Source organism: Dermacentor albipictus, chromosome 10 (genome assembly GCF_038994185.2).
Source record: "Dermacentor albipictus isolate Rhodes 1998 colony chromosome 10, USDA_Dalb.pri_finalv2, whole genome shotgun sequence".
Lineage (NCBI taxonomy): Eukaryota > Metazoa > Arthropoda > Arachnida > Ixodida > Ixodidae > Dermacentor > Dermacentor albipictus.
The window spans coordinates 92,994,443-93,006,753 of NC_091830.1; the positions used below are offsets into that span (position 1 = coordinate 92,994,443).

General features: G+C 45.2%; 1 protein-coding gene across 2 annotated transcripts in view; it reads right to left on the reverse strand.

Moving 5' to 3' along the window:
* Positions 1-8,250: 8,250 nt before the first annotated feature.
* Positions 8,251-12,311, reverse strand: part of LOC135918132 (lysosomal aspartic protease-like) — a 31,263-nt gene continuing 27,202 nt past the window's right edge. For both annotated transcript variants that reach the window (XM_070527225.1, XM_070527224.1), the window contains exons 7-8: positions 10,020-10,115; positions 8,251-8,530 (exon numbers count right to left, since the gene is read on the reverse strand). In XM_070527225.1, the coding sequence (XP_070383326.1) occupies positions 8,372-8,530; positions 10,020-10,115 (255 nt within the window). In that variant the 3' untranslated portion in view covers positions 8,251-8,371. The remainder of the gene's footprint in view (positions 8,531-10,019; positions 10,116-12,311) is intronic.

Below are 12,311 nucleotides of genomic sequence, written 5' to 3' on the forward strand. Positions count from 1 at the left end.
ACCTCAAATAATAACAGTGAGTTCTGTGTTACAACACTATCAGACAGCTTTATCCAGAAGGTTATGGTTCAACGAAAATACGATAATTTGTAACATTTTGTCCTTGCTAATAATGCTTCTGCTGACAAAGAACGTCGCATGCGTGCAGTGTAACCACTGGAATAACTAAGTATTTGCGAATTGTCAGTATTGTGGAACCCATTACCCACTGGAAAAAGAATTTGAAGCGAGAACTACTATTCCTATGAGTAACTCATGGTAAATCGCATCTTCTTAGAACGACTATGATGGATGAATGACCACATGAATTATCGACAACTGTCATTGCTTTTTTAACCTTTCTTAATCCGTGAGTGTTAGTTTTAGCGAACCGGTCCCAAGTTATAACAGCATATTGTAACAATTGTGCAATAGCTTTAGAAGCAAGTAGGGGCGTTTCAGGGATGGCACATCGAAATGCCTGCCTTAAATACAACAGTTTACTAAGGGCATTGTCGGAGACCAAATCAATACGCTTACTCCAAGAAAGGTTATTATAAATTCAGAGGCGCAGTTACTTCTAGTAAGTGACTCCGGAATGTGCGTGATCATTAATACCATACCGGTAACGGCTGATGATGACGGCATAACGACATCATGACGATCACCGCTCCAGAACAAACAGATGACGACAAATGTATGACGAATATTCATGACGATGATAACTGGATGACGAAGCTGGAATGATTGCGATGGCAAGACGACGGCGGTATAGCGAGACACTATGAGATGAATGCATGACAGTGATCGTATGAAGACAACTCAATCACGACATGACAATAGCGTCATAATCAAGATTGAATGAGGACAACATAATTTTAATTTGTATCAAGAAGAAGCAGCGTCATCGATGGACTGAAACGCGGTATGAGGATGACGGATGAAAATAACAGCTCGACGACGTCACGAGGACAATAAAATGGCAACGGTTTTATGATCACGAAGATTTGACGACGACGGCGCGAACTTAGATGAAGATTGATGAATATTATATGCACAAGGGCCCGGTATGGCCAAAGAGCGCCATTGAAAAGACAATGAAGGAATTCTGACTTTAAGACTGAATCTGAATATCGAATGACAGATGTAACTTGGCTACAAAGGGGCTTAAAACTTAGTCGCTGTAAAGTGCGTAAAATATACACGTGAGAAACTAATGACGACTAGTAAAGTACAATATGACCATAAAAGTCACACTACAAAGGATGAAGAATCCAACGTGCCAGTAACGGTGGCGCTCCTACCTGAACAGGGAGTCGTCCAACATGGTGGCTGAGAGGCACGTTCTTTACACAAATGCAACAGTAGAAGCCGCCTCAATTGAGAGGATGTGCAACGTACATCTTGGGCTGATAACATGTAATGTGCCAATTTGTCGTAAAAATAAAACTAAGTTATTGTCCAAGTGGAAAAACCTTACTGGGTGGAGGGGAATGGGTTTTCTAAGTGCCAAGGCAAGGAGCTTTTTTTAAGCTTCGACTACGCGACACTCTCCCGAAACGTGAACGACCATTAGCGTCTCCCCACACTTATCTCAGACAAGAGGTTAATTACCGGTGACACGGTAGGAGTGAGTGTCGTAGGCGCGGCCCATCCTAAGATGGCAGAAAATATCCTTAGTTTGTCAATTGCATTATTGGTGGCCAGTTTACGATGCTTGACTTAACCTAGAGTTTCAAAATTCCACAGTGACCCGCGTACGTTTCCAATGGTCCCACAGTTTTATGTGAAGGAAAGGTTTTAAATCCATGACATGAACACTTACAGAAGAATAACCTTCTTTTGTATTTACTGATTTGGGTTCATATTCGGCAAGCTTAATACCCGCGATGCCTTGTGCCCAGGTGCACATCATATTATAATATTTTGTTGATATACGTAAAAAGCGCAGAACACTGAATAAATTTATTTACCGACAGAATTCAGCTTTTGACGATGCTTATTGCACGAGTAGATATCATTCCCTTTTGCAGTTTTAATTCCTTTATGTGTCTTCCACCATGAACATGCTTGTTTCCGGTTGCGAGCAGCTAGATTCCGAGAAGGATGGACCGACTACAGTATAAGAAACGTCGGCATGCAATCTTGAAGCATCAGCATAAAATTCTGGGTACGAGTACATTGACTGAAGTTCTAGGAAGTGCATTTTTATGTGTATTTCTTGGGGGGTACTTTGTAAATTTTACGAAAGACGAGTCACAAATTACAGCTGCCACAGCCACGTTCCTACTGCCATGACGGGAGCCATTAGAGGGTTTTCAAGTGGAACAGTCACTGCTTGGATGAGGTTGCTCACAGGCAGTGAAAAAGGTTCTCTGGCTGTTGGGCGATTGTCGATATGTGTGGCGCAGGTCATATCTTTTACGGTTTTGCTCCAAGGATGTTGACTGTTAAAGTGTGCTTTAGGGACATAAACGGAATTGAACAACGAGCTTTGCATATGCAGTGACTTCACAATGTATTCTCCATAAAGAGTTTTTATCAGGCTACTTCGGAAAGCTCCTGTGGCCAGGTGCATGGGTAGATATTGCTCGCTGTAGTAGACTGATACACCACAGAATCGTGCAGAAAAGCTATCCTATCATAGTTTTCTGGACATTCATTAAGCGTCAAGACACCGAACAAACATCTGGGTAGATAGGATCACATTTGGAGATGTAATAGAAACATGCATATCTATTTAGCAATAGCAGCAGTGACCCGAGGAATGCAAAACTTCGCCATGCTTTCTGGTAACAAGGTGAAAATTTAGACTTAAACGCATGTTCCATCAGGTTCGACTAAGAGAAGTAAACGTCAATCCGTAGAACTGAATGAACTACACGTAAGAATTTCATAAGAATATTATAGGGTAGCAGTGTGTTTCGTTAGGTCACGCTTATTTGAATCAGTAGTGGTATTCCAGAGACTTGCGAGACGCCCGTTGCTTTAGCTACATGTGACGCACATTGGATATTCCGAGGCTTCCATTACCATGACTACATGTAAGGGACACTGCCAGCGATATCGGCCCCCTTTGACATCGCAGTCGCTTGCTTAGGTTAAAGCCCTTCCATACATGTTTCCGCCGACCAGGTTAAGTACCGCCAACCTGCCCTCCTCCTCCACGCTCCTCTCCCACTCACCGCCTTCGCTTCCGGCGTCAAGCGGAACTTACGTAGCTGCAGCTTCCTGTTCCGAGTGGAAGTGACGCTATGTTTTTTTAGTGTTGTTTACTTCCGCGTCGATGGAGAGGCTTTAAATGTACCAGCTGCGGTTTACACTGTGAATGCGATTCCATCCAAAAAACACCGCCTATTGTAATATTGTAATCAGCGATCTGCTCGTATTCGCTGCTTCGCGTCAACCTACGACGGGTTGTGCCACGAGCGACAACGTACAGTGGAATGCAGTGCCAGGGTGCATGGAGACCACTGCCGTTTTTCGTGCATTTGGAAAACAGCGACCGCGGACTACGGAATACAACAGCGGAATACAACAGATTTGCCCCCTTGCATTCTTATTATGGTGACTGCCATAGCTCTGCTAAGCACACGCGGGTGTCTCACCATCGCCTAACAGCAGTCAAAGCGGACATTCACGCAGCGCAACTCTAGGAAGCGGAAACGCCGGAACCAGAAATTTTTAAACCGGAAATGCCGGAACCAGATTTGGTGTGAGGGGAAAAGGCGGCGCAAAACAAATGTTGTCGCTACTTAAGAAACCGGCGGGGCTGCGTGGATGCAGGGGCTTTAGCTAAGGTCACCCATAGGCATGAATAGAACACAGTGACCAATATAGAACTACAAACCTGGTGTGACAATTAAGTCATGACGACAACGGTATAGCGATTTTGAAATTATGACGATGCAATAACTACATCATCACGATGACGGATTGAGAACAATGGGAACGCGACGAGTGTATGACATTTCTTGACCAGGACGGCATGATGACTGTATGAGATGGATGCAAGACAGTGACTCTGTGACAACGACTTAATGACAATGATGGCATGACAACAGGGACATTATGACGATTGACTGACGACAACATAATTATCGTAGAGTCACGAAGAAGCCACGTCATCGATGGAACGACAACTGCTTTAGGACGACGAAGGCATGGTGACAATAGGATGACGTTTCTCACATGGTAATGGTAGTAAAAAGACAGCGCGACAATGACGTCGGGACGACAATCACATTGCAACGGCTTTGTGATGACGATGATGACACGACGACGGCATGAAGTTAGATGAATATTTACGCATTTTATTGGGGCAAGTGGGAGGTATTGCCGAGAGCGTCATGCAAAAGACAATGAATGGATCTGCGATGGTGAAACATGGCAAACGTCGGTGCAATGAATCGGAATAGCAAAAGGCAGATGCAACTTGGCTGTACAGAGGCGCAAAGATGAGTAGCTGTAAAGTAAGTCAATTGTGCAGGGGTTACAATAATGACGACTAGTGATACGCACTATGAGCATAAACGTTCTACTTCGAAGGGATGATGAATCAGACATGTGAATAACAGCAGCACTCGTACTTCAGGAGTGGGCCCTTGAGCACACTGACTGGGAGGTACGTGCGTTACAGAAATTGCAACAACAGCCTGAAATAAGAGGATGTGCTACGTATACTTTGGGCTTATAACATACAACGTAACAATGTCTAGTAAAATTGTTAAAACTAACTTATCGTCAAAGAGCGATTCAATGCCGAGAAGCAATAACTGTTGGAGGGAACGTGTTTTCTATATGCCAGGGCAGAGTATTATTTTCTTTGAGCGTCTACTTCCCGACAAGGCGCCGCGCTCATAGCCGAAGAGGTGACGTATATGCGCAAGTGCGTCTACGTATATGTCTGTGGTGTGACATCGCTCGTAGCGGCACGTCACTTCAACATTTATTCAAGGCAACATCAGTTTGTTAATTCTGTTACTCCAAGAGACGTATGATAGTTCAGAGAAATAATAACGTATATAAACTGAATGTCTGCGTGTATTTGCTTTACTTTGTACCGTAGCAAGAGAGAAGCACTTCCGTTTTGTCTGCTTGTCCCCACACCCGCCGTGGTTGCTTAATGGGGTTGGGCTGCTAAGCGCGAGGTCGCCGGATCGAGTCCCGGCCATGGCGGCCGAATTTCGGTGGGGGGAAAACACCCGTGCACTTAAGTTTAGATGCCCGTTAAAGAACCCCACATGGTCCAAATTATCTGCTTACTGTGCCCACACAAGGAACATGTTCAATAAAGGCGCATTCACACCGACAGCTGACGCTGGTCGCGTGACATCCACGCCGCATTCCGATTAGTCGCAAAAGGCCGCACACGTTCGCTTTTCTCAAAAAGTTACTATTCTGGGTCAGTCTCTCGCTGATCAATTTTTCAAGTTTTTCAGTCGCTCGACCCTGGTCGAAAGACTGCTAAACCAATCAGCGGCGCGCCAAAGGTTACGTTAGCAAGTGTTTTATTCGGCGTTCTACCGCATCGCATCAAATACAAACTCCGCGCCACCATGGCAGATTACAGGAATGCAGTTGGTGTCTTGCCTCGTCATGCTGGGGTGCGGCATTTCCAGCAACGTTTCAAATGTACGCGGTAGCCCTCGCAGGAAACTGAGCAGCAGCAAGAGAAAGCTCAAAAATTATGCTTTGACTCCCACGCAACGGGAACTAGAAATTACTACTTATTTTAGATATCACTCCTGAGGACGTCAAGCGCGCGAAGTTCGGGCAGGAGGCGGCATGCGCATTCGGCCACCCATAGCGAACGGAGGCGCGGGCGAGCACAAATTAGTGTCGCTTTTGCGTCGGAGGCTTCCGCGCTGCCACCACGCACGGCAGAGCACATCAGCACGGTGACGACGTCTTATTCCTCGCTCGAATCAGAATCTCTGGCTGTTGCCTGAACCAGCGAAGTGCGCGCGAACTGCGTAGATCCCTAGAGTTGTCGCTCAGAACGATAAGCTGCGGAATTGTGACTTGGATGTCGCGCTCGCCCGGGCTTGCCGGTGGGAGCATTGGTCCATATTCCTTTCTCTATGATTGGTCGCCTTTCAGTTGCTTTTCGCAAATGATTGCAAATGGTTGGGCGACCTCCTGATGTCAACGGTGTGACTCAGCCTTTAGGAACTCGTCCATCTTGCTGCGAGGCTAGAAGGGGCAAGTGACGGGTGTCTGTATTGGCGCCGTTACTCGGCTCCCGAGATCATGGGTTCGCGGCAATGAAATATTTGTATCTCAATATTAGTTAACCAATCTGGACAATTCTTGCGGTAGAACACTCCCTAAAGGGCATCTGACATATTCCTGCCTAAAATTGAAATTTGCTACGTGGCGTGCTGAGGAAACCTTTGAGGGGTGCTAACATGGGCTAGAAATTGCTTTCGGCGCGGGAGGTGAGCGTTAGGTTATATCGACGTCACAGTTTTAGGATATGTGGTGCCGCCACCGTGTACCCCTGGGGAGAGGAGAACTTCTCTCCGGACGGAACAAGCGATCCGCGCTTGGCGGGGGAGGAAGCCGAATTTTGTGCTGTTGTCAGAAAACATTGACCAAGTTGGCTGCTCTATAGGGTGGCAACGGTATCACAAATACTTCCTTGATGAGGTTGGTGGTCCCGTCACAAATGCAAAGGTTCTACGTGCGCCAGGACGACGGTTAAGGTAAGTGACGACGCCCTTCAGATTTTTTTCTTTTTGTGGGGGGGGGGGGGGGGGGGCTGCTGGTATAATATCTCCGTCCCTTTGGGACACTACATATGAAGCGTCCAAGAAAGTGTACATGAAGAAAGGAAGAGTGCTGTCGAGAGAAGAACCCGCCACAGTAGTCTGCCAAAACTTATCTCTCTCCCCTGTAGCCTCGCCCGTGTGAGCGGGGCATGTCTACGGGGAATTGCTCGCGCCGGCAGCCGTCACTCCTCCCACATCTAGCTCAGAAATGGCCCTCTTGTGTGTAGTCCTTTGTATGCGCTGTGCCGTTTTGGTGTGATGAAGGGAATTCCTCCCTCACGTAGGCGCTGTTACTTTTGCAGATTGGCATGATGCATCCGGATCGGGACCAGCGCTCGGATTTCTTATGAGTCGATGGTCTCGAACAGAAACCTGACAGCATGAATATCACGTCAGACCGACTAGGGTATGCGTAAAAATATCACCTACCTGTGCCGCCTGGCCATTGAAGGCGTACATCCAACGCATGCAAGATGAACTCATTGGCGCTGCTAGTCGAGACAGCATGTGCGCATTGCTGGTATAAGGTATGTGATTGCTGCTGTCCCTGCCAGATTAATATTATAATTTTTTTTGCACCGGGGGTCACTGATCACCGCAGTTTTCCGGAAACTATGCGGGTGTGACCCGCAGATTGTTATAAAATGGCAAGCTGAACAATTTCTATTGTTCCGCTATTTATTTCCCCAACAGGTAAGTGTTTCATACTTTTCGTTGATTTCTTTTTCTGATACGTATTCTATCAGGCCACCTTTACTGGTTTACCTTCAGTAACAGTCCATGTTTTTTTTCGGGCTGCGTTCTATCACCACATTTAGACTGAAGGCAAATTTATTGGCACCAGATTAGCGACCTGCAAGCGTAATCGTTTGAAATTTTGTAATGCAGTTTATAGAATATAATACTTCCCGGCTAAACCTTTAAGCGCCTGCTAAGAGAGCGTTTGAGGCCCGCGATGACCTTTGTGCCTCGACGCAGGCGTCTGTCAGCATAGATTGAAGACTTTGTCGGAAGCGCTTGCATGAGTGGGAGACAAACCTACACAAGCTGTATCGTTAATCCGTCGTGCTCCGATACTGAGCATCTGAAACAAAAGTTACATTGCACTATTTGATCGTGCGTATTTCACTGGAACACGCAAGAAAAAATAGATTTTTAGGACAGGTGAAATATCTAAGAACTTGATACACTGGCCTACAAACACTACGCCTTTTTGGATGTTCGGCCTATAGGCTGTGTTGACCGCGGATAAGTCCACACGCAAACGAAATCGCATATGTAACGGCCGTTACGATTTTGTAGTGCCTAGCCATCAGCACAAACATAGCATGGTCATTAAGTGTGCGTGGAAAGTTTCATTGGTTACGATGACTACGGCTCTGCCACTGGTATGTTTTCATTGACCTCTGCTTCATGATGCTAGAAGAAAAAGTTAAGAACAAGTCATGCCAACAGCTTTACTGTGTTTTAAGACATATGTTATCACACAGACTACGGCAAAATAAATGTTTTTATGCGACGCCGCCAAATTCCCCAGCTTGCCTTCTTCTTAAATACAAACGGGTACTTGCGAAGTTCTGATATCAAATTATCATTTGACGACGTAGACGTAGCGCCGATTAGTTGCTTGGTTTCTGGACGTATCCGATGGCAATTTCCTTTATGTTCGATCCGCCTTGCTGGAAGAACATATAGACATGGCGAAGGTAGTTCTGCCCCAAGAGCCAGACGTCTTTTTCTTGTCCTACACCGAACCCACTGTAGCACACAGTGCCAACCTGCGATAACCATGTAAAGAAGTCAGACACATCATTAGGGCTCTCGTGTTATGTGTTACATGTAATATAGCTGCTTCTTGGAACTTTCTCCACCTCTGCTCTTCAATATATTCTATAGCAAATTCTGATTGGTTGCAAATGGCAACAGAATTATGCGACGCCGCAATATAGAAAACATGATGGGAAGTCTTTTTGAACGAGCACGGAGCTTTCTTTCTTTTTATTTTTCTCACGCTATTTTGTCAGTAAAAGTAGTGTGACTACCAAAGTAAGAGGAATACAATCTATTCCACTGTGCTTTTAGGTCTGTTTGTTCCTTCCGTCTTTGTCTTTTAGCCAAATCTAACGTGACGATGTGCACCAACTTCAGTTGATTTAATTACTTTCAGTGCCGCTCAGCGTTTCAAAAAGGTGCGGATGACAATAATCATTGATCAAGTCAGAGGGGGAAAATGCATCCTGTTGTTTATTCTGCGTGGATACAAATAAATGGACAAGCTGCGCGGAAGTGTGCCGCCCTTATCTACAGCACGCCAAAGTTTTCTACAGAAAAAATCATATATAACATTTATAAAAGTTGTCGGCAACGTTCTCGTCATTGAACAACCGCACCTCTCCTTTGAATTATCAGCACGATGAACGAGAAGAAATGAAACCGAGGGCTCAATTGTCGTATTACTCATATCACAAGAAGCCAACAACTGAAGACACCAGGGACAGCATCTGGGAAATTACATGTACTTAGTATTTGAATTAAAGAAATTATTCATGAATGGATATGAAAAAGCAACTGGCCGCTGATGGGGCATGAACCCATGTCCTTGTTATACGCGCGCGATGCTCTTACAAACTGAGCAATTGCGGAGCCGTTTTCCCAATACGATGCACTCGCAAAACAATAGAATGTCACTCAATGCATTACTGGATCCGATAAAAGAAACTTGCGCGACGGTGCATTTGGCCATGTTACGATTCATTGCAGATGCTGAGATCTCGTGGTGTAGTTCACCCCCTTACCCGGATGCGTCGCACGTTCCAAATCAGGTGCGCCGTGACAAAGTAAACTGGACGCCATAGACATTTAGCCAAAGGCAACGGCGCATTGTCCTGTGTGAACTCTCTTCCTTAAGAACACGTCTATATATCCGTGCGCGACACTTGTGGAGCTTGTATTTTTAGAGGGACAGTTTGTGTCCACATAATAAGTGTGCACTTTTCCTTAAAATAATTTCTTTTTTTTATCATGCGTTTAGATTGCCAAATGAAAATTGTGTGTAAAGATCTCTAAATTGGGAGTTGCACAGAGCGTATTAAATACGCTCGTTTCTTTCTTTATGGGTGGAAAATAGGTTGAAACAGCTTGACTGGCAACGGGGTGGGGGGCGCATATTCACCAGTTCTAGTTTTTGAGTGTTACAAGAAATAAACAGACAACAAAAGTTACAGTTACAACTACACACCCTAAACCAACCAATTACCTAGCTATTACCTTAACCACGTAGTCCTCGGGACCCAGATCCATCGAACCACTGGCATCAAGTCCGATAACAGGCAGCTCTGGAACTCTTTCGCAGTCTACTGTGTACTGTAATGAAAAACAAGAAAAATTAAAAAGAAGTCGAACAACATTGTCGCAGCGCTACAAACCGCAAGCTAACATCGTTTGTTGTTCATCTTAATCCATACCGCGGTTCGTGAAGGCGATTAGATCCCAATATAAATAAACTCCCTAGAAAATCTGCATTCTTCTGAGTAGCGACATCTACCTCCTCTCCCGACCCCCTCTCACTCGCAGCCTGCGTAGTGCGCCATGTCCTTCCCGACCTCCTGAAGCGGAGTCTACGCCGCTTCTAGGGACACGCTGCAGTCGCGGCCCGAATGGCACACGCGCATTATAGGGACATGAGAGGAAGCTCTAGCTCGGGTCCAACTCCGACGCTGCCTATTCAAAAAGATGAAAAACGCAAAGACGTTTTTCTGAGATAAGCGCTGGACCGATTTTAATGATGTTGCTGAGAAATAGAGTTGTAAACGTGATAGTTTCGTTTTCTTAAAATTTCTGATTTTCGCCAAATTTTATTAAAGATTGACGACATAAATAACAAATTCAAAACAAGCAGTCACTAGATTTTAAGCTTTTTTGTTTATATGCAACACAATTCGTCAAATTTGGTGCAGTGGTTGCCGACAAAAACGAATTCTCTTTTTACGTGTATTTAGATAGACGCACCCGAGCTAAAGCTTTCTCTTAAGAAGCTATGTGCTGAATGGGGAAACTACGCTTCACGTCAATAAAACGTGCTAAAAGGCGGCCGCGGAAGATGTACGCAGTCAGGGGCGCTATGAGGTAAAGCTATTCCAAACTTTTCTGTTCAATTTCTGCAATCATCGCTCCACCTTTGGCGAACAACATTTTTTACCAACTCCCTCTTCGTCTGTCTGTAACGCGACGTCACGAAAACCGTGGTGTTACCGCGGTTTCTTTTCATCTGATATGATGTGATCACACTGATTATGCATGACTGCAGAGAACAAAAGAAAAATAGTTATTTCTGATTCGACGCCTTTTTGCCATTAATCAGCATCATCATCAGCCTGGTTACGCCCACTGCAGGGCAAATGCCTCTCCCATACTTCTCCAATAACCCCGGTCATGTACTAATTGTGGCCATGTCGTCCCTGCAAACTTCTTAATCTCATCCGCCCACCTAACTTTCTGCCGCCCATTGCTACGTTCCCTTCCCTTGGAATCCAAACCGTAACCCTTTATGACCATCGGTTATCTTCCGTCCTCATTACATGTCCTGTCCATGCCCATTTCTTTTTCTTGATTTCAACTGAGATGTCATTAACTTGCGTTTGTTCCCTCAGCCAATCTGCTCTTTTCTTATCCCTTAACGTTACTGCTATCATTCTTCTTTCCATAGCTCGTTGCATCCTCCCCAATATGAGTAGAACCCTTTTCGTAAGCCTGCAGGTTTCTCCAGGTGACCTCCAAGTGACCTCGTATAAGCGAGGAAATCATTTGATTGGTCTCCTTAAACAACCCTGCGTGTCGCCGTCCAATGGTTGAGTCGGCGGTTACGCAAATTTGACGTCAGGAGATTGGAATAAAAACATATTGGAATAGTTTTTTGTTATAAGGGCCCAGGAATCCTAAATGTGTAAGAACCGAAGCGCTTCATAGGAAGTGCATACGCCATGAAACGCCAAACGCTGTCACACGTCTGGCCAGGTTCCACGTGCAACGCGGCGTTTCCGAGAATGGTCGTGCCAACCGCAGAATATCTTTCGGAAACGTAAAAACACTGCAAGATAAACGCGCACAGAAAGACTGCTCACTATAATTGCTCTCCAGCCAGCCCTGAAGTTCGCTCTCAGCAGCTTTAGCAAGTGACTGCGGGAGGGGAACAGCGTCAGGAAGAACATGGCTGTCGGAAATGAAACTCGCCCAATAAGATTTGCTGGCGGCGCTTCAGAGCTTGTCGCTACAGTAAGAAAGCAAAAATATCTAGGGATTCTAATTTTAGGCGGAGATTATGACCTCCTTCATGTGGTTTCATAGACGGGAAGCCGTGCATGCTAATTACCTGATTTAGTCAATAAGAACCACTGAAGGCTTAAATCGACAATGATCTAGCCATCGTTAACGACTCAACGAGAAATGCACTTTTCTTTAGAGTTCTTTTTATACCTGGCTTCCAGATTATTTTCCTGATAGTTGTGTTTCCTTCTGATTTTTTGTCGCGGCAAAGAACGCAATCTTATGTGTGTGACCAGC